Source organism: Telmatherina bonti (assembly GCF_933228915.1).
Source record: "Telmatherina bonti genome assembly, chromosome: 17".
Taxonomy (NCBI): domain Eukaryota; kingdom Metazoa; phylum Chordata; class Actinopteri; order Atheriniformes; family Telmatherinidae; genus Telmatherina; species Telmatherina bonti.
Window position 1 is genome coordinate 28328204 of NC_136615.1, and position 23856 is coordinate 28352059.

A 23856-nucleotide genomic window follows, 5' to 3' on the forward strand; every position below is an offset into this window, starting at 1 on the left:
GATATAAAAATTATTAAAATAATGATTAAAAACTATAACAAACATAGTTGCCAACAGACTCAAAAGTTCATAAAAATAATAATGCTTAAAAAACAAATAACTGACAGTGTAGGCAAAAGGGAAAGATGTGAAATGCTTGGGAACTACGCGACATTAAATATGGCTCAAATTTCTTCGTTTAAAACATACAGGAACAGCTGAATAATAATCATTAGACATTTCTAAGAACTACACATTAAAACAGTCACAGAAGCTTGGGGTAATCTGCATTAATCTGAAACCTCTATACTCTGAAAATCCCACAGACTGCCTCTCAGCCCAACAGGCAGCTTTAGCCAGATATCACCTTGGGAACAATGACTGATAACGAAGAACCTGTCCTCTTATAAGGCTGTATTTTATTGCTGCTTAACTCTTGTAAGGCTGCTGAGGTGCTGAAGTTAGCTGGTAGATTCCCTGTTATCTGACCCTACAGCTGTTTTAACACATTTTCTGTAAATTATGCAAAAAGATAAAAAACAAGGGACAAAAGAAAAACAATGTTGAAAATGGTGAATAACAGAAGATCTAAAGAAATAATCATTGCAAGTAAACAACTCTTGGCATTAAATACAAAGTGTTTAAATTCTACATTAAATAACGTCCTCCAATTACAGAACCTCATTTTATCATTTTATGGCATTCCTACTGAAAAATGGCTGAGTAATCACCAAAGTAAGGCCAGTATAAATGTTGTTTACACATGTAGCCCCTTCAGAACATGTCTAAAAACTCTTAGGATTATCAGAGTTGCAATGCAAAAAAATGGTTCATTATATTGTGTCTGCAACAAAGCCTCTTTTTTTTAATTCTATTTTTAAGTAGATTTACTTATCAAGTTTCTCATTTTCCTTGATATTTCCTTCTGAACTGCTCCTGACTTAAACGTGTGTTTTTGTTTGCCTATATATTCTATTAATTTTCATTTTCTACTTTGTTGTGTAAAGACAGCAGGGTCAGGTGATGAATAACATGGATCCGATAGGTCCTCCTCCTTCATTCACTATGCGGTTGGAGGATGCCATAAAAGCTGGACAACTACCACATGACTCCTACAATCGATGGAGAGGAGGATCCATTAGCCTGGTGGAGAATGCACAGTTATCTTTCCATGGCTGAGCAAACTGGCTCGTAAACTTCTGTGCATACCAGCCACCAGCTCGCCATCAGAGAGCTTGTTTAGTGCTCGTGGCAACGTTGTTACGTGTCAGCGCTCATGTCTGAAACCTTCAAAAGTTGACATGCTGGTGTTCTTTATGTATTATGTAGGGATGTCAGGGAAGTAGGTAAGCTACTAGTTGATTAAGTACTTTTGAACTTTTATTTATGTGTTTCAGCCGTTTTTGTAGAAAAAATTTATCTGCAATTTCTGCAAATTGGAACATGTGCAATAGTTGGGTTCTTGGTCATTTTATACCATTAAGATTTTTGTTGCCATTGCTTTTATTTATTTATTAAGTACATCAGATGTTGTTAAAGACGTTGATAGCCAACTCTCTTGCGCAAAAAAAAAAAAAAAACTTGATCAATCCTACTTGATTGTAATACGGTTAGGCCAAACCCTTTTTCCTTTATTTAAAAATTGTGAATATTTTTTGTCTAAATATTACTTATTTGACATTTTATGTTTTGCATTTATTTTTTAACTTCACATAATTTGGCATTTTTTACACTACTTCTATCTTAAAGTTAAGACGGTCAAAGGTGGCTTTATTTCATATTTAATTGCAGCTTTTGGTCAAGGAATGTAAAGAATGTACATCATATTTCTTGATAATAAATACAGTTAAAATCATTTCTTACCTTTAGTTGTCAGTTTGCATGAGACGTCGCTTTAAATGTTTTGATGGTGTGATGCCATTTTTGTCAGGTTTGTATATGTTACTGTACATTGAATATTACACTGAAGTTGAAATTTGAAGATCTTGAAAAATTGCAATTAGATCAGTTTCCAAAATTGTTCAGCCTCAGGTTTGGCTATTTTTTAAAAATCTATTTAAATGCATGTATACATGTCATCTGAGATGATATGCATGAGAAATTAACTGGACCAGCATGACTGTGATCCATCCGAGCCTAAACATGGCAGACAGCTTATCTTTACTGAACAGATTTGCCATATTTTGTTAAGTGCAACAGGAATACATCAGACTGGAACATGAACAAAAACAGGATCAGAAAAACCTGAGCTCAAACATGACTTTGCTTTTTAAAAAACCTCTAAAATGATCCACAGCCATACCTAGCACTGATGTTCAGGCATACAGTTGTGCTCATATTTATTCATAACCTTTCATTAAAGAAGGAAAAAAACAGCTGCCTGTGAAATAAGCTGAAATTGACTAAAGTAATAAATAAAAATTTTATGAATATCATTACACTAATTTTTAATTCTAGTTCAACAGAAATATATTTTTAAAAAAACAAACAAATAAGATAATTTATTACATACTACATCACTCATAAACTAATACTTAGTTGAACAATCCTTTAATGTTTCCGCTCCAGTCAGGTGTTTTCTGTTCCTCTCAGTCAGACTTCTGCAGCTGTTGACAGGTATTTTGTCCCACTGTTCAACAGAAAAATGCTCTAAATTGTCCAGGACCCATTTGTTTTAGTTTTTATTTTCTTTCTTCAACTCAATTAAATAAAAAAAAACAGTGTCTTATATTACTAACTTACATTTTTGCAAATTTTTAGTTATTGTTCCTTTTTTAAGTCTCCAGTTATTTGAGTGACTGTTGTAAATTCAGCCTTTTCTTTAATGAAAGGGGTGAATACATATAAGCACAACTGTATTAAATCAGGTATTACTATGAATGAGGGTGCAGCTCATGAACCATTTGCACTCTTTTGAAACCAATAAGCACAGGAACTACAGGTTTTCATATCAAACCAGTGCAGAGATGGCAGCTTTAAGACTGCCTTTGGATAGTGAAAGAAAAATAAAACGAGATGCAAATCAACTAATAACAATATTCAAAACAGGCAAGCCTTCAAAACTGTAAAAGTGCATAGAATGGAGGAGAGGTTAGGTTGGTATTTCCAAAATCCTGAGCACCACAAATGCAAGTGTTTCCACTGGAAAATGTGTCAAACATGATGACAGGGGGGAGAGGAGGTCAAAATGAAAGCAAGCTGTAATGTAGCGAGCAACAACAACCTATTATTGATGTTGGAAATGCCAAAATGGTAAAGCTGGGTTTTTGTTTTGTTTTTTTGCAGCATCGAAGATGCAAATGGTCTTTAATTTTGCTGCACAAGGAGGCAACTTATTAGAAAATATTATCAACATAGGTTCGAATTAGAGTCTGTTGTAGACTGATGCACAATAAAAAAAAAAATTTAAAAAAGAAAAGAAAAAAAGGGGATGAGGATACGAGATGGGGCAGATTGAGGTCTGAGAAGCAGCAGCTGCTGGATGTGGAGAGACCACTGACTGCTGCTTGTCGTAAACAACAGAGAACAATGGGGAGGGTTGGCTTCACTTTACCCCGCACACACAAACACTAAAGCTTCTTTTCTTACAAAAATCTGCCCTTATCTTTAGAGATGGAGAGCACCCACACAGATAGGACCATGAAATCTTTAAAGCAGCTACTGAATCCCATCAGCGGGTCTCCTGAAAAACAAGCCAAGCCGCCGCCGACAGCTAACATTAGCTGGGAGCAGCGACTCGGGGAGGGACGTCTTTTTCTCTCTCACTGGTGTTCAATCGGATGAAAAGCAAACTGAACACCCCTTTTTTACTCAAACATACAATATGCGTTGACATTTACTGAGAGGAAAATGCATTTTATGTAAATAATCAGAGCTGTTTACCTGTTAGAGTAGATGCACTCCACAGGGCGCCGCCATCTTGAACACCTCACAGCCCATCCCACCGCAGTCAGCCTCCGCTGTCAGGCTGCATGCAAACTAATCCCACAAGTTAGCTCCCTGCGCGTCACAACTGCAACTTTTCACAAGTAGTTCATGTAGTCAACATCTAAAAGTTACTTAAATGGCAGACGGCGACACTAACATGCTTGTTTTATGGTAAATCCAACAGATTTTAAACTCTGCTGCAAAGATAAGATTGTTTTTCTCAGAGCTGTTGGTGGAGGGATGAAAAATGCGTAATGCGGTTTCGCGTGACCTACATGCAGAGGGCGCACGCGCAAACTAGGTTTTTTTTTTTTTTTTTTTTTTTGCCAGGTGGAAAGAAAATATGTATGGAAGATCAACAGTGTCAGAAAAAAAAGTTAGGAAGAGCAAGAATGGAAATGATGGTAAGACCAGTCACTGCTACAGAAAGCCAGAAGTATTACATATTTTTATTTATTATAATAAATTTCAGTTATTGGCTAAATGTATGAGCCTTGTCAAATTTATGTTTAAGAAAAAATACTGGATAATGATTCAAGAAGGGGCAGCCCACTTTATAGGAGTTTGCATTTCATTATTTCTTGTAGGCTGCACCTTCGGAGGACAAAAAAGTCAGCTCCCAAAAAATGCTATAAAAAAAAAATACTGAACTTTTTTTTTTTTTTTTTTTTTTTTTTTTTGCTCTAAGTACTAAATATCTAATTATGCAAACTATTTTTTAGGTTGCATAAAATTGAGTGTTGATGTGCAACATGTGTCAGCTGTTGGAAAGTTATGAAAATACGGAACAAAGTGCGTCACGTATTTGTTCAACCCGGGATGCAATGTACGATTCTGTAGGGATGAGTGGCAAACATAAACTATATGCTGGCAACTCTATTTGAAGTAGTTTTTCTCTTGCGCACAAACTGAATACAGAATACAGTGTAGTGATCTTGGCCTCCCAGGATTAAAAAAGACATTCAACTGGATTAAACAAGTTGTTTTTTTTCTCTGCAGTAAAGACTGATCCACACAGGATGAGTAGAGAGTGACCATTTGACCCAAGAGGCGTGGTGACACTCAGAGATTTACACCTTTACTCCCTACAGAATGCGGCTGTGTCAACACGAAGGATTAAAGCACATCTAACAATTTATGGTTGCAGGTCGGGGATGCCGAGAGTCGCATCTGACCAAACCCTGGTTCTTGTCAAAAATGACACCTTTCATCAAAGCACCAGACTTCATGGCGCCAGAACAACCCTTCCCCTGACTGAGAAGGAGACTGAAAGAAATTCAAACTTCTTTCCCCAATTGAAGGAAACTTTAGATGCTTAACCTCATGATCTTATTCTTCAAGTTGTCCAACCAATTTAACTTAGTCAGAATGACTGTGGTTAATTATTTTTGATTGAATTTCTTCTTTTCCATTATTTTATCTTGATATGTGATTTAATTCTTTGAACTGAGCACACACACACATTAATCATAAACACTGCATTAAATAATTGTTGATTATGTTTTCCAAGCTTCAGACTTCTCTTAAGCTACTAATGTGAATGAATAAAATGTGAGTTTTCTTTTTAGGATTACCCGATGAGGACGAGTCATGACAATTAATTAATCCACCTTTAATAAAAAAACATGTAGCCAATCTTTTCATGTGTGAAAGTAATACTATAAAATGCTTTCCTTCCCCTGCAAACGAGGAATCTGCCTAACTCTGAAAGAATGTGATTTGATGTGTATTGCGGCAGACAAAGCAAGGAATTGAAAGTATCCTGTTCACATTAATGAGATGCAGAGGGAAGGAACTAGAGCTGACCTGATTGGATAAGGTTGGTCACTCTGACAGAAGCAACTCATGATTGGCTGGAAGTTCGAAAGGCGGGTCTGTTTAAATTAGACTGGCAGACCAACTTCCTCAGCTTTTGTCTCCTCCTGAACTTTTTGTCTCCTCCTAAAGTTTCAGGAGCTTTTTGTCTCTTCTAAGTTTCTTTCTTGTCCTTAGCTTTTGTCTTTAGCCTTTCGTCTTCTTTTTCTTTTTGTTATTTCATTATAAGTTTTTACCTCTCCGTTCTTCTGATCGGGAGAAAGTACAAGTGTTTATTTGTAACCAGTATTTTTCCCGAGATCAGTAATTAACTAGAACCGTAGCTCCAACTTTTTCCACTACGTCTTTACTACGCCTTTACACGTAAAATCTGGAACTATCTATTTTTGGGACAATCTGGATCATCATCACACCGCTCTGGAACTCCGCTGAACGGACCCAGAAACCAGAGTAGCTGCGTAGACCTACATCTTCTGACGCTCCAGGGATCCAATTCCCCCGGAAACGCGCCGAATAGGGGACCAACCACCCGCTTCGACCCACACTCCGGATTCAGCGTTCAAGTAGGATCTGATAGCGCTCTGACATTTGTGATGTCCCAAACCAGTACATCAAATTCTAATTAAATAATTAAATTTGAATTATTATCCAAATTTAGAATTATTGAACACGTTCTTATCAAAGATTTAAGTAAGATAATCATCCCGATTTAGTTGCTTAATTCCAACCAGTTTCTTCCTGCTCCATCTCATTTAATTAATTTCAGCGTTCCTTATTACTGTCATAAATGAAATTCCATGCTGACAAATTCATCATACCATCTCACCAATAAATATGTATAATCAATTCATCCGTTCTCGTCATAATTTCTGAATGCACAATTTCTGGTTCATTCGTTCTTAGGATTTACTCCTTTGAAGTGAGACTGTTTATTGAATTGAGTTTATTTCAGGTGTCTCATCCGCCTGAATTTTAAGTTAATTTAAAGTGATGAGTGGTGCTCCGAGGTAATTAATAAATTCATAATTTGTAGAGGCTATTCCGCTACAACAGTGTCCCGTTTATGCTGCGCTTTTCTGTGTTTGCAGTTCGTTTCTTTATTTGCAGTGCATTTTTCTTCTTTTGCATTATGTTTTTGGGTTGCAGCACTCTTCCAGGACCTTCCAGGAATGTGTAGAAATCTTCATCTGAAACATTCATACTGCCAGAAGAATTTTCTGATGTATAGTTTGCATTGGAGTCTTCTGATCCTGAGGTCAAAGAAGACACTAAGGATCCTGTTAAGCCTGCAAGTGAATGGATTTAAAAAATGTGGAAATCTGAATGTGGAAATGTGGAAAGCGTGCTACATATTACACTAGAAGCAAGAACCTTTTCTCGCTCTTGAGGCCACAAGAACAAAATGACGTCATTTTGTTTTCCACAAACGTGACTGATGACAGTTTGTGGTTTGTTCTCAACACATCAGCCTAGCATAACCTTTTTGTTGAGTTGCAATGAGAAGTATTGTGTGATTGTTTTTTTAATGTTAAATTGTGTAATTTCATTTTGATGTTTATAATTATGTTTTTTTGCTTCTTACCATTTCCTTATATTCATGTTTTATGTTTTCTTTTTTGTTATTTATTCTCTTAACTTTTTATTAGTCCTAGCATCTCTTTTATTTTTCCAGTGTTTTATCTTCCTGACACAGTTATGGGTTTGGGACAGCGCCTCTTAAGACACAAATTAATGTGTTTGCTATGTTATGTATTTGCTGGTTGAATAGATTCTTAATTTAGGAGGATATGGTAAGTATTTCTTTCTCTTTTATCCATTTTTGTTTTTAATGTGAAGCACTTTGCGCTGCATTTTCATTGTATGAAAGCTGCTATATAAATAAAGACTGATTGATTGGTTGGACATTTTAGCTCGCTGTGGTTAACAAGTATGAGGTGAACAGTTGCCACTTCTGCATTTTTGCTTATGCAGGTTAAAGAGATAGTTAAAAACACACACACAACTAATTGAGGTGGTGAGAAAGTAGGCTACTAAAATTTTAACATGTGGCATTTAAAGATATGGACCCAGTTGCGTGCACCTCCTGCCCTGCCTCAGACAAAGTTTTGCGTTAAATATTAAATACATTCATTGCACAACTACATTTTTTTGTTGTCAAGAAAAAAGGTTGAGAAAATGATGTGATTTAGTTTCGGATGTGGCTGAAGACAGATCCGGATGCATTAGGGTGGCAGAACTTTCTTCTCAAGGGGGCTCTGAGAAGTATCGCATGATTGGTCGGACATTTGAGGTGGGCATGGTTAACACAGAACATATGAAGTGGACAGTTGCTGTTTCTGCATTTAATAAAAGAGCAGATCAAGGAGTGAGAAAGTACTAAATGTTTTAAATTTAAACACATTTTACATTTAAACACACACAAGCAAGTAAACACCTTTCAGGATTCATTATAGTTTGCATATCGTAATGGACTTGGGGTTGAAGATGCCATCATATACCTGCTCCAGAGAGCACTCTCTCATCTGGACCATTCAGGCAGCACTCTGAGGGTCATGTTCTTTGATTTCTTCTTTTAATACCATTCAGCCTGCTTTGTTATGCGAGAAGCTCCATAAATTCCAGGTGGATACCTCCACAACCACCTGGATCTATGACTACCTCACAAACAGAGCAGTTTGTGAGACTTAAAGGTTGTGTGTCTGAGATGGAGGTCAGCAGCACTGGTGCACCACAAGGAACTGTACTCTACTCATTCCTCTTCACACTGTACACCTCCGACTTCCAGTACAACTCTGAGTCCTGTCATCAGCAGAAATACTCTGATGACTGCAGTTGTGGGGTGTATCAGGGATGAACAAGAAGCAGAGTACAGAGAACTGGTCCGTCAGTTTGTTATATGGTGCGGTGACAATCATCTTATATTAAATACCAGCAAAACAAAAGAGATGATTGTTGACTTCAGAAGGAACAAGAATAAACAAAGCACTATTACCATCCTGGGAGAGGAGGTGGAGGTGGTGGAGGAATACAAGTATCTTGGAGTTCAGCTGGACAACAAATTGGACTGGAAATGCAACACTGACTACATCTAGAAGAAAGGTCAGAGCAGACTGTACTTCTTAAGGAAGCTGAGATTGTTTAACGTCTGCACCAAGATGTTGCATATCTTCTATAAGTCTGTTGTGGAGAGTGCAGTCAGCTTTGCAGCATCTGCTGGGGTAGTAGCATCAGAACCAGAGGCTTGAAGAGAATCAACAAACTGATCAAGAAAGCTGCTTCTGTGCTTGGAGTAACTCTGGAGCCGCTGGAGCTGATTGTCCAAAGAAGAATGCTGCACAAGCTGATGAAGATGATGGAGGATTCTTCACACCCTCTCCACAACACAGTGATGAAACAACAAAGTGTGTTCAGTGAGAGGCTTCTTAAGGTCCGATGTAAGACTGAAAGATACAGAAGATCATTCCTGCCAGCAGCCATCAGCCTCCAGAACAAGACCTCCTCAAATGAATTATTATATACTACAATATTGAATTTCCCTTTGGGGATTAAAAAGTAATTTTCATTTCATTTCATCAAAACAAACCGTTTTTTTACACAAAATAATTCCATATAGCACAACACAAAAATGGTGATCAAAAGTTTAGCAAAAAATGACCTGAAAGGACAAAAAAGTCTCATATTTTCTATAAGGGTTAAACAACAGTAAACATTTTAGATTTTGAGAAAGTTAGGAGGAGAAAAGAACAAACATCTTTGCAAAGAATGTTTTATTGCCTCCACTACAGACCATATATGGGCAAAGTCATGCCTCATGGGCTGCAGTCTTGCAGGTTCTGCATGTTTTCTGCTGCAGCGCCTGAATCAGATTAATGGATCAGCTTGACAGGACTCGACAGCAAGCTGTTGAGGAGAGACTTTTCATTGAAATCTGGTGTTCTGGAGCAGATAAACATCTAAAACCTGCAGGATTAGGGTCCTTGAGGACTTTTTATCCCTAGACTGTGCTGGCCTTGTGCATTTGTTTTTCAGAGTAGAACAACAGTAGCAAAACACAGTATGACCTCATTACAGTTTGGTAAGAAAACAGAAGGGAAAAGAACTAAATAAGTAAAGACAAAAGAAAAAAGAAAAAGTTTTTTTATAATAATAATAATAATAATAATAATAATAATAATAATAATTATTATTATTATTATTATTATTATTTAGTTATAGACATTCATTCCAGTACTTCCAGGGCTTCCAGAAGTGAGAAAAATACCTTCTGTCACTTAACTTTTGCTCAGTCATAACCATAACAATAACTTTTTTAGAGTCTCTTAATCGACATATAAACATAAAATTTCTCAAGACAACATGAAAGGTACCAGTAGGTACATTATTTGATATAAGCATAGCTTGCATTTGTCCATCTTGAAAGTGATAACAATATTCTTAAAGCAACATGAAATGCCACCTGAAGCTTTTTCATCTTAGTTTTCCTAGAATACATTAGAAGTTTAGAAAGTAGTAAAAAAAAAAGGGCTATTTTCACATAATCTGTACACATATTGAACTTGTGAGCCAGTATATTTCCTTGTGCATACAGTTTACAGTACTGCAGGTAGACATCGTCATCATCATCATCATCATCATCATCATCACATAAATCATATCTGATTATTGTTCGTTTATACATGTGAATATGTCATGTTCTGCCTTCTTGGCTCCACTTGTCCTCACTCGGTTTGTCCTCCCTCTCCATCCCCAGCTGAACATGATCAACTAAGTGAACACACACCTGCCCACAATCACCACCATATCCTTAAAGCCAGTTCGCTCCTCCACAGCAGTCACCAGTCCATCATCTAACTCTGTTTCCTGAGTCCCTTCTGAAGCTTCCTTTGCTAATGAAACCCTATAAGCATTCCAACCTTCTTAAAAAAAAAAAACCTTCTTAAAAAAAAACCATGACAGAATACCTACTTTCATCATCGATAACTTGACAGTGAGGATAGCTGTCTCAAGGAATCCGGGGCCCATTATGTCCATCACATCGGCCACTACAGAGACGTCCAAGTAACTTTCTTCTGTTAGGAAGATTCTTAAGAAAAATGGTTGGAGATAAAAAAAAAATTTAAAAAAAGAAAAGAAAAAGTGGTACCCAGTTTGGTTTGATGCTGAACTGTTTGTTTTCTGTATGAGGCAGAAGAAACAGATGGCAGAGGTATCTTTTTAAAGAAAGTACAATGTAATGTACTTACTCCTATATGCTGTGTTACACTGCATTAGATGGGCTAAATCCTTTTTACATTTGCGCCGCTGGCATGACAGCCACTTACAACATGGAACATCTTTTTGTTTTGTATATTTGCTTTTCGATAAACTTTCACAATCATCAGCTGAGAAGGATGTGCGAATGTGTGAAAGGGAAATGTAACCATTTTTGTAAGTTAAACCTCTCATTTACTTGTGACAAGTTTTTGGTTTTTTTAACTTTATTTTTATGACCAAAGTCCACTTTCTACCAAAAGTCACCTAGTCCAGAGAAACCCTGACCACAGCCTGGGAAATGGGGCGTGGCTGGATAATGGGCGGGGTTGGATGTCAAATGGGCGTGGTTAGACTGGCAGGTTAGGATTAGCAGTGGCCATCCAATCAAAATGTTAAGGGGGCGGGGAAACCCCCGTCCAATATCCAGCCCCGCCTCATTCTCCAGTCTGCAGCCAAGAACCTGTCCCTAATCCTGCCTTGAGGCCTGTTTTTAGGGTAAATATTATGTTCAGAAAAAGCCCACCGAGTGACAAGAACTACTACTGTGGTAGTTTTTAGGATTTTGGCAGGTGATCACATACCTGCATTTGTGTCTTTGCAGACAGATTTAGTTAGCAAAAATAGGGTACCAAACCATACGAGAAACATCCACAACGTTTATAAGTTTGCATTTGAACTCAACATCAGTGCCGAGTGTGAATAACTGAGCAGAGAAATCAGCCATATTGTTGCAAGTTATATTGAGATGATCTAGTTTTATTATCTTGTAAACAAATTAATTGCTCAATGTGCAGAGTAGAGTCTGGTCCATTTTTATCAATGAACCGTTGGGAACATTTGTTTTATGTGTGCACAAAAATGTTCATAAGCTTCCCAGGCTTAGTACACTGGACAGAATAGAGGTTATACTGTTGTACAAGCATAAGCTTTGTTTCCATTGCAATTTTCACAAAATAAAATCGTTCATTCATTCATTCATTCATTTTCCGAACCGCTTATTCCAATTCAGGGTCGCAGGGAAGCTGGAGCCTATCCCAGCCAGCTTTGGGCGACAGGCAGGGTACACCCTGGACAGCTCGCCAGTCCATCGCAGGGCAAAATAAAATCGATATTAGATATAAGTTTTGACAAATGGCAATTGCGATTTGCGGATGTTTCCATTGAACAGTGTTTAGCACATAAGCCTCACTTCCTGTAAAATCTCATTTTTGATCACTGAGTAATTTAATCCTTTAATGACTAAACATGCATCCATTGAAGCCAAGTACAGAAATGAAAGGTACATATGACTAAACTATGGTCATTTAATGTATTTTGTTTCATATGAAATAAACAGAAGTGTTATTTCACCATATTTAGACTTGTAAACATCCCTATAGTACGTCTAAATAGTTACATCTGGTTCAAATCCAATTCAATTCAGCTGTATTTGTATAGCTCCACTTCACAACAATGTCAGATCAAGGCACTTTACAGACACACATTAATTTGAGCCAATTTTTAACAAATACTCCAGCTAAGGGAAACAAACAGGTTTTATTGAATCTTGACTTTGATTTAAGACCCCATCCTGAGCTGCATGAGGCGACAGTGGAAAGGAAAAAACTACCTTTTAACGGGAATGATTGGAAAAACCTCCAGCAGAACCGGCTCAGAAAGAGAGGCCATCAACCTGGACTGGTAGCAAAGAATTCCCACAACAATCACATTATGACCTGGTATTAAAGTGACAATGATTCAACGTGTACACAAATCTCCTTTGCAGAATGTAGTACCAGTCACATTTGTGTCCACTTGACGTGTCGACAGCACAATGCTCCCAACATATAGAAGTCCATTGATCTATTTCTTCAGATCCACTCTGCAAGTGACAAGACTATGCTGATTAGCGGAGTGCAGACAGCTTCAGCAGGAGCAAGTCCTGTCAATCACAGAGAAGTCACTGACAGACAGATTTAAATCCATCCCACAGACAAACTCTTCTGACAAAGTGTGCGGAGACACCTCCAACCACTTCACCCTCATCCTGCCAAGAAAAACTTTGTTCAGTTAATAGTAAATATCTAAGGGATCAATCACATGGGAGACAGCGCCCTCTTTTAGGGACAAAAGGCTTGTTACCATGACATAAACTCTTAGATAATGCATAATAATATGATTTAAGAGTACAGGAAGGTTTAGTTTAGTTAGGAGTACGGGTCAGCGAACTATTGAGAATAAGATGTTATTTTTAGACACGTTAACACACCCAGATGTGTATAAACTGATAAAAGGAAAACACAAATGTCTTTTTTTTTTCATTGTTTGTTTGATACATTAAAGATCTGAATTCAGTTTGCAGGGTTTGTTAGATCTGAGAAACAACATGCATCGTTTTAAGACTGTAACATATTTTTAACAATGAAACAAACAGATGGCAGCAGAAAGCTTTAGTCAGCATAAGTAGGACCATTAGTTGTATTCCAGCATCAGTCCGCTGTGGTGTCCCATGTGCAGCGGCAGGTCTGTGAAGGGCATGTCCTCATATGGGAGTCGGGAGTTTTCTGTCCATTCCTTACGACAAAACAAGGAGAATCATTTCAATCTTCAAGTAATTCACACAACAGATTCTCACCTAGATTGTAGTCTGGAATTTTGCTAGAGCAGGTATGTCCAATTCTGTTTTGCCAGGCAGGGACTCAGTGTCATGATGTGTTTTATACGTTTAGTTTTGGTTTCTTGTTTTGTATCTTTAGTTCTGGTCTTCCCTGTTTAGTTCTCCTGTTTCTTATTTAGCCTTTTCCCCTGTTCATTACATTCACCTGGTCTTGTTCAGTTCATCACTTCACCTGTGTCTCGGTTTGTTCCTGTGTATTTACACCCCTTGGTTTCTGTTCCCAGTGCTGGTCCGTTGCTTGTGTTTTTGTTTGCTTCCTGTGTTCATGTGTCTAGTTTATGGAATAAATGTCTCGATTCAGCATTCCTGCCTCCAGTCCTGCATTTGGGTCCACACCTCCACCACCTCCTCGTGACATTCTGTCCTTCAGTTTAGAGCTGCATCCCTGCTCTAACACACCTGGACAAGTTCTGTAACATTTTAATGAGTTGGATGTGTTGTTGCAGGGGGACATTTAAACCCTCCCTAGCAGTGGTTCTGGAGGACTGGAAATGGACACTCCTGGACTGGACACCACCATGCTTCACTAGAGATATGCTTCTTTTGGCATAACTGGTTTGTGCAGCAGGTGACATCTTGTCAGTCAAAAAGTTAATTTATCGTCTCATTTGACCAGAGTTCTTTATTTCACATGTTGATGGCCGCATTTAAAGACATTTAAAGTGTTTTATGCTAAACATTAAAAGTATTACAGATGGTGTATTCATTCATTCATCCGTTTTTTGAAACACCTAGTCTGATTAAGGGTTGCGTGGAAGCTGGAGTCTATTCATTCATTTTCATTTCATTTTTACAAATCACATTAAAATACAGTGACACCAAAAGATACATTGTATACTTGTAATAATTTGGACTCCCTAGAAGGTATCTTTAGCTTATAAATGGGAGCCAAGATCTAACGGTTTATCACAGACATATAATAGAAAAACAATCCCACAATTTCCACCCCAACCCCCTAAAACTTAGATCCCATGATTTCCTCAGGTCCACAGATACAAAACTTCAACACAGGTATTGGCACAAAGGAAAGATATTTACATATATATAATACAATAGTTACAATAAAAGTAAGCTACGTCACTTAATCCTCAACCTGTTGTTTTTAGGTTATAAAAGAAAGGGATAACACTAAACGTTGTTTATTAGTAGATGTTGTTTTAATCTCTTTTTAAAAATGGAGAAAGTTTCAGACTCTTTTCTCTCCTATTCCATTGGGCGAGATGCAGGGTGCACAGAGGTCGCCAGTCCATCACAGACAGACGGTATAAAGAAGCACAACAGACAACAAAAAGCAAAAATAATAAATGAGTCTGGACTCGTTGACCTGAGTCTTTGGATCTCACAGATCTGTTTGGTTTATATTCTGTGAACGTATCACAGATGTATACTGGGCCGGAAACATTCAGGGATTTATAAACAATCTGCAGGGTTTTAAAATCTATCGCCTGACTGACTGGAAGCCGGTGTAAAGTGGGAAACCTTTGTTGTTTGTTTGTGGACACCAAATACTTCCTTTCTTCAAGTAACAACCACTTTTTAATAAATATTGTATGTGGAGCGTACAACTTAGAGTAGCTTTGCAACTCCAACAGGGTTCGTTTTGGCCTCTCTGTTTAATTTTACAGATTAATCCTGTCTATGTGATCGCTTGGTGACCATTGGCCCGTTCTCCTGCTGCAATGGAGGTTTGTGTTTTCGAGTCTGAATAAAAGCTGAGCTGGGCTGCGTAGTTTCCATCTGAGCTGAAGTGTAATATTTAGTTTCTAGTTTTCCAGGCTAGTATAAAGGAAAATACCTGTTCATAACATGAATATCATTATTTGACTCAATTTTGAAGCAACACATTGTTTTCTTTTTCTTTTTTTTTTTTTTAATCTGTCCTTAAGATTTGGTTAATAAATAAATGAATGTTTAATTTTATAGCCAAGGATCATGCTACTTTTTGTCTCATTTATTGACTTATGTGAATACTGATTGGCTCACCTGACAGCTTCAGCAGTGGGTTGTGCTTCTCATTCCACTACCAGAAGTTGATGATGGTTAACCAGTGTGGTTATACTGGTCACTCTAGCATGAACTAGTCTGGACTGATGGCAGGCCATTTCATCCTCTCCACTCCCACATTCTGGATGTACTCTGTGATGATCCGGGTGCTGGTGGAGGTGAAGGATGGAGTTAGGTCCCAGATTCTGGACATGTGGGATCACTACTGGCTCTATAATCTCATTACAATTTGTCTATTAGTTAGGAGCTAATCAGGTGTCAGTCATACCACTGTGACAGACACATAGGTTTTAGATTGCAAAAAGAGTCAATACCTGCACAGAAATCTGTTACCACAGACTTAAGTTACATTAAAATTGTACTTTTCTTTCTTCTAACAAGGCTGACAACATTTGTGTTTGTGTTTGTGTGTAGATGGGGGGATACTGGAGCATAACTACTTTCTTGTGCTCTGCCAGGGGACAGTGAACTTGAATCAGCCGAGCGCCAACTACATTAAGTTATATCATATAAAATCATTTATATTTGAAATTGTATGGACCCTGATAAATGAATAAATAAAATAATATTGCGGGGGGCTTTTGACATAAATATGGGGAGCATTACAGACGTGCCAAGCTGTGTTGCTTATCCCACAAATGCACAATACTTACAAATTATTATGTGTTGGAAAAAGGATTAAGCAACCTACCCAGTGAATTTGGCCTATGAACAACATGGAGTGTTATTACCAAAACATCATTTTTTCTTTCTTTGTTGCTATATTCTTAAAAAAAACAAACGAACAAACAAAAAACAACAACAACTACAACAAAAAAACATTACAACTTTCCGTCAGGAGAAAAAAGTATTTTTCGTTTATTCATTAGATTTAGCAAGCAATGAAAATGCACACAATATCCACCAGATGGAGCGCTTGTACTCCTTCAAACCCTAATCTAAACTAATCTAACGGGCACATTATTATTATTATTATTATTATCATTATTATTATTATTATTATTATTATTATTATTATTATGAAAACTATTTGGCCGTCTCTTCCTGGAAAAAAACTCAGTCAGATGTAAATACATTCAGTCGAAATGGGCTGAATGTAAGAGGCCGGACTGGTTTGGTGTGTGTATCTTTGGAGGTGCGACATGTTTCCAGCTACAAGATCTTCAGGGCATATAAATCTTACACATAAGATCAGTCATCCAACATTATTTCAGGCAGCCTAAATCATGTAAATCAAACACTAATATATAAAACTGTGTTTGATATTTTGTGTGAAAGTTTTTTCTTTTTTTTTTTTTAAACGAATTCATGTGTTTATGCTGTTTCAGTTTCATTTACTTGTTTTCAAATAAGATTAGCGCGAAAAATAAATTTGGCAGAAAATTCACTTTCAGACAAATAAAAAAAATCTAGAAAACATATTTCCTTCGTCGTGGACACTTTCATTTTTCCCCCACAGTCCCGGGTGTTTTGTATAACTGTTCCACACTGCGTGTTTTTCTAAGCAAATATCCCCCAGCAGCTTGGCTTTTTCATTGGCTGAAACCACAGTCAGATTCCCCTGCGAAATTATCTGATTGAAAATCAGGGAGGGGAGAAAAAGACGAAGCAACAAGTGCGATGCTTTTACACTGCTTTGCTTTCCGAACTTTTAAGAAAGGATTTCCTTTTTTTTTTTCTGACCTACTTTCAGAGAAAAGGAAATAATAAATCATCATTTCATTTCGGTGCGGGAAGATTTTCACTTAACGGTGAGTTGATAGAAACTTTTACACACTTTTATATTCTAATTATTTATAGAAATAACAGCTTAAATAAACCCAGCGACTGTTTTTGAAAACGAATTGATAACTATTTATTCTCTAAACAACGGAAATAGATGTTAAAATGGGCCTACTTATGGATTATATTTGTATTAAGATGCTTAAATTAAAATATCTTACATATAGTCTCGGAATTAAAGAGAAAATAAATGATTCGTCTAGTTTATGTGTTCGTTTGATTTTATCACCAGATTGCTGTTTTAATATTGGTCTAAAATGATGGAAAATAAGCACGAACCTGTTGTATTTTACTCCTTTTTCTTCTTATCTCTCTGTAGGATCAAAATGCCGCGATCATTTTTAGTGAAAAACAAAAAAAGCATATCTTATAATTTCCATCGGACTTATGAAGAAGAGCCTGCGGCCTCCGAATGTAATGGTAGGACTTTTTCTCCATTTTTCATTTATTCTGAATGTAGAGATTGTTTTACTTAAGATAAATCCTTACGGTCGATTTTAAACTCGTCCTAATTGTCTTTTTTTTTTTTTTTTTTTTTTTTTTGCATATTTTTGTGTTTTTTTTGCAAACAAAAAGAGAAATAATTTGCCTTTTTTTTTTTTTCTTATCTTCATGCCAAGTGATGTATCCTGTTTGAACACAGAGGCCCTGCAGGGCTTAGTTTGTTTACTGCTTGTATTAATCACACTTTTATTTGCTATTTGTGTGTAGAAGTTTCAACACAGAATCAGAGAGATAAACCAGAGAGTCCTAAAACAGAGGAGCCGCCTTCCCCTGCAGATATCTGCTCACTGAAACAGGAGCCAGGCCTTCACCGTCCCTTACCAGTTCACCCAGAGCCAACCATATCACCTGTTGCTCCCACTCAGCCATACTACCTAACTGGTGAGCTGTTCAAACAAACCAGCTTGCTTTAAAGACTTCATCTCAGATCTTATAGAAATTATATGTGTGTGTGTGTGTGTTTATGTGCACCCCTCCAGAGCCTCGCATGGCTGAGTTTCCACCTTATTACAAGCCCACCTACAGCTGGGAGCAGGTGTCTACCCCCTACGAGCTGCGTCAGCTGAGCTTCAGCCCCACGGTGCTGCAGCATACAAGCAGTCTTTACGGCTCTCACATCAGCCGCAGTCCACAGCCGCAGCAGCCTCTGGACTGCAGCACACACTACTCCCCCAGCTCCAACACCTACCACTGCATCACCTGTGACAAGGTAGGCCCCAGCATTTTGTGTTTTAGGGTTCTGCTTCTCATCTTTATATCTTCAGGTAAATTAAAAACACAAATAAAAGTACATTTTTTTTCATTCTTATTAGCTGTAAAGTGTAAACCAGGTGTTATGAGCTCGTGGATTCACCACTTGTCCGACCTGTTGTCAGTCAGTTATTTAGTGTTTTCTCCCAGTTTCCGTGCTTGAGTAGCTCCTGTGGCCACCTTGCCGCTTCTAATGAGGCTTTGGTCAACAGTAGATGGATTACTTGAACATCCAAGCACATCTCTCGAGTCTTTGCTGAATTATTTCCTATTTCTGAAGGATATCATTGATATTTTTAACACCACTCACAAAAAGTTAGGGATTGTAAACATTTGAGTAAAACTGACAGAAAATGTAAAGTTCATGCTGCGCTGACAACATATCACAAATTTCAGGTATTAAAGTCCATTTATGTAAAGAGAAGTCCTACATTTCATCTGAACCTCTTTTGTGACTGAGCCTGTTTTTTCTGCCTATGATGCAAAATAACAAATCCCAATATAAACGAGGAACTACTTTACAACATCATGGGCTATAAGCAAAATTATGGTCTCAAAAGAAAGCTGAGAATCAAAATATGTGTTACTGTTTCAGAGTAAATTAACTTAGTGCACATACTAAATGTAAATGATAATCTTCTCCCTTAAGAAAACAGCATTACTTTCAGTGAAAACCAGAGGATAGCAGCCCGATTAATCCAGGAATGAATAACCTGATGTCTGATGACTGAATTTGAAGTTAAAAAAGTAAACCGGAGCGGTTTTACTGGTGTTTTAATAATGGTGTTAAATATCCATTAGAAGATGTTTCACACCTCCACCACTGGCCAGAATCAGGAGAATCCATCTTTAAAACACCATGAGGATCAAAAGAGAAAAGAGTTCCTCGACAGTCTAAGAAGAGTAAATACTTTACTATAAATTCTCCTTCATCTCCATGGAAACTCAGGGACCTTCATTAATTCATTAAAAAACTGTCATAAAAAAACACATTAGTACAGATTTTTTTGGAAGTAAGAAAAAAAATTGACCACAAAACAGCAAAAGTTAGACATGATTGAAGATTCTGGTTGATAATTCACAGAGTTTTTGTCCAACAGTGAAGAGACAGACAGACATCTTTGTAATCAGCAGTCTGCTTTATGACTCCTTGTTCATGTGATTTGCTTAAAGAGGAGAAATGAGCAGAAGCTTTAAAGTGGACATCACTGCTCCCCTGTTCTTTTGTTACATTCCCATGTTACTGTCTGGGAGTCTGTGTTGTTACATTTGGATTTCAGTGCTGAGAAGTGTCTTTTAGCAGAAAGTCTTTGTCATTTTGCTAAATGTGAGAATTCCTGGTGTGTGCAAAGATCTTCTATACTCAACGTATCTCATCTGTGCAGGAGGATGTTGTCAAGGCTGTCACACAAGAGGTTACACAATGTGTTAAAAGAGAAGCCAACAATATTAACTCTTTAAATGACCATGTTTATACAATTCTTTGGACATACAAAATGCTTCTGCTTGCTGGTCCGTGAAATCCTGAATGAAATCCTTAATTTAGATTGCTTTTCAGCATAAAAATGAGGAAAAATGTTCGTAAAAGACTGTTTTGTTACTTTAGAAACAAAACAGTCTTGTAATGTCCTCCAGTAATAACACTCCTGTCTGTGGCTGAAAATGTAAATTTCCAAGTATTGCAGTGAATGTCTGATAAAAAACTACAGTGGTTAAATGTCTCAATAACACTATAAAACAACATTAAACTGTAAAAGTTATGGTGTATTTTAGGCACATTCTGACATCATACAAAAAGTTTTTTCCTCACAAGTTTGATTGATTTTTTTATTTAAAGACACACTGCAGACAGAGTTGAGATATGCCAAGTTTTTAGCCTGTGGCTTTTTGGGAATCACCTTGTTGAAATAAAAATGGATATTTTCTGTCAAGCTGGGTTTTCTTTGCCACATTACTGAGATTAACGTGAAGAAATGGGAACAAAGGTGTAAAAAAGCTTCTTTTTCTAGAGCTTCATCCCTTGAGTTAGGCGTCTGAGGATTTATACGTCTCTCTTTAGGTGCCTTATTAAATAAACAACATGATCAGGTACAAGGACTGAACTGGGAATTTGCACAAACTATGAAAGATCTTCAGAAAATTTAGACAGCTACTGCACATAAAACTACTTTAAACGATCAGAAGAAAGTCCGACTGCTTGGAAGCAGAACATGACAAATGAATGGGACATTGTACAATGTATACATGGGAAAAAACCCACACATTATTCTTTTAGTTTCACTTTGCTCGTCGCGTCCATTGATGTACCATCTGCGTTTCAGGTGTTCTCAACGCCTCATGGACTGGAGGTTCATGTCAGGAGGTCGCACAGTGGAATGAGACCTTTCGGCTGCAGCATCTGCAGGAAAACCTTCGGTCATGCAGTCAGCCTGGAGCAGCACATGAATGTCCATTCTCAGGTATGTCCATTGCTCCCTGAAGCTAAACACAAATAATCTCAATGTAAAGACTGTTCATTAAGTTTCAGGATGAATGACTTCATACATATAGTCTAATAACTGACTTGAATCCTTCTGAATTAAATGAAAGTTGGGGTTAAAATCACAAGTTTCGTCATGATGCAGTGTTATATTAAGTCAATGGCTGGTGGTCACAGTGGATTTATTATTCTATTTATTATTATTATTATTATTATTATTATTATTATTATTATTATTATTATTATTATTATTATTATTATTATCATCCCAAAACTACAAATTTACAGAGCCTTTCCAGTAACATTAGTTTAATATATTTTATTGCATGGAACCAGGTTTCTAACACAAGGGAATGAGACCATTAAGTCATGCCCCTGTGTCACTAATGTCAAGAGCCTGTTTGCATATTGCTTCAGGTTCAAACTGTGTCCCTAAACCCCCCTTTTCAAGTATTTCTACAATCACACTGTGTTTCATCACCCAACATCCCAGGATATTAGAATAACAGACTGTCTTTTTAGTTGATATTTAGTAGTTTTTGATTAGGAAGTGTGTCTCTCTAATGTTACCACAGACCAGGGTTGTCCAGCTCTGGTACTCATGGACCACAGTTAAATCTCCCTGATCCAATACGTGTGATTCACATGAAACGACTCTCCTCAACAGCATGTTGTTGAGTTTTACCCAAGCATGTCGACCCACCAGTCTGAGTCAGGTGTGCTGCAGCAGGAAACATCTAAAACCAGAAAGACAGTGGCTCTCGAGCTGACTTTGGACACCCCTGCTATAGGTGGACCGTTGACAAGTTTTGTGGCATTTATAAAGTTTTTCTAAACAGTAAAGCAGTGGAGCTGCCGTTGTATGGCGTATGTAGTTCCCTGTCGCCATTTGTTGCTACCAAACTAATCAGTCATGCAGTCCCAGCATGTTTGGTTGTGTCAGTATAATTCATCCCAAAATCAAAAAGGAAATAAAATAAAATAGTAATTATCCTTTCTTTCGTCATTAACGGCTGCATATGGCAACAGATTAATATATTTTTTATGTGTCACCAGAAGAGCTTGATAGTTGTGTTTAATTTGAATCAAGATCTGGATTGTTACAGCTGTAGGTGAAAAGCTTGTCGATTAGTTATCAAGTGAACTGATGATGAGAATAATGGAATATATACATATATATATATACATATACATATATATATATATATATATATATATATATATATATATATATATATATATATATATATATATATATATATATATATATATATATATATATATATATATATATATATATATATGATGCTATAATACTGTTCTGTTTAAACTATTTAGACTGAAAATTTGCAAAACAATCATTTTATTGCTTCAAATGAAGCTCTGAGCTCAAGTATTGTCCTTTAGCTTATTATTATTATTATTATTTTTTTATTTTTTTTATTTTTTTTTGTATTTTTGTTCTCAATCAGGAAAGAAGTTTTGAGTGCAAGATGTGCGGGAAATCTTTCAAACGCTCCTCCACTCTTTCCACGCATCTGCTCATCCACTCGGACACGAGGCCGTACCCCTGCCAGTACTGCGGGAAGAGGTTCCACCAGAAGTCAGACATGAAGAAGCACACATATATTCACACTGGTAATTATCTCCATGGTTTTATCGTGATATTTACAGAAAACTGGATCTAGCTCCTCTTGCCGTTTGCATCTACCTTCCAGGTGCAGCATGTAGGAATTATTTCCTGGAGTAACGTACCTGCTGATAAATCAGAAAAAGAAGCTTAAGCAAATATCCTGTTAATTTGAATATCTGGTTTTCCTGCTTCACATGGAGCTCTGCAAAAAGGAAGACCACGCAGTTTGGCACTTGTCAAAATATGGTTGACAAATCTGAACAATAGCACAGTTCTTCGGTGTTTGCTATCAACGCAAACTTTATCTTTGCAGCAAAGAAACACCTGCTGCTGTTTTTAGTGATGGCAAATTAGGTTTTTGAAGAAGCAGGAAGATGGAAACTCTAAACAAATCACTTGGAAATCATTTGACTGGATTGTTTTTTGTTTTTTTTTTTCTTTATTTTAAGGTGAAAAGCCTCACAAATGCCAAGTATGCGGCAAAGCCTTCAGCCAAAGCTCCAACCTGATCACCCACAGCAGGAAGCACACAGGCTTTAAACCGTTTGGCTGCGACATTTGCTCAAAGGGCTTCCAGCGAAAGGTGGATCTCCGCAGGCATCACGAGAGCCAGCACGGCATGAAATGAGGCCAAAACATGAGCGCAAGCCTTTGTACATGTTAGACATTTTATAAAACAATAAGCTGAGTTTGATGTAATCTGAATATTTTTGTGTATTTTGGACAAGTTTAGGTTTAAATTCAGAAATAATCACCTGACTCAAATGTAATATATCTAAATAAATCTTTAAAGGATGTGTGAATAAACGGATGTAATTTTGTTTAATTAGAGATGGCGAGGTCGGACATCACTTTTAGCGTACTGGAAGAACTGGAAAAGAAATGAAGCGTGAAGTTTTGTTTTTTTTTCCAGTTCGAATGTATTTGGATAGTGTTGGCTGAGGATGAGCACTGTAAACACACTTTTTTCTTTCTGTTCTGCTCTTTCTGCGCATTTCCTGTCAAAGCAGGATGTAGAGTTATCACAAGACTGCAGCCTGAGGTGGAAATCTGTCGTATGACCAGATATGGTGT

The 23856-nt window shown here is 37.2% G+C and overlaps 2 protein-coding genes across 3 annotated transcripts in view; one reads left to right on the plus strand and one right to left on the minus strand.

Moving 5' to 3' along the window:
- The window catches only part of tsc1b (TSC complex subunit 1b), a 41490-nt gene extending 37574 nt beyond the window's left edge, over window positions 1–3916 (minus strand). For both annotated transcript variants that reach the window (XM_079256427.1, XM_079256426.1), the window contains exon 1: window positions 3862–3916. The gene's annotated coding sequence lies outside the window, so the exon portion shown is untranslated. The remainder of the gene's footprint in view (window positions 1–3861) is intronic.
- Window positions 3917–17803: 13887 nt separating this feature from the next.
- On the plus strand, window positions 17804–23410 carry gfi1b (growth factor independent 1B transcription repressor; the record flags this gene model as incomplete). The annotated part of the gene is made up of 6 exons (XM_079256379.1): window positions 17804–17836; window positions 18142–18301; window positions 18400–18629; window positions 20992–21129; window positions 22622–22787; window positions 23232–23410. 6 exons carry the CDS (start codon window positions 17804–17806, stop codon window positions 23408–23410), a joined length of 906 nt encoding a protein of 301 aa, XP_079112505.1.
- Between the last annotated feature and the right edge of the window lie 446 nt (window positions 23411–23856).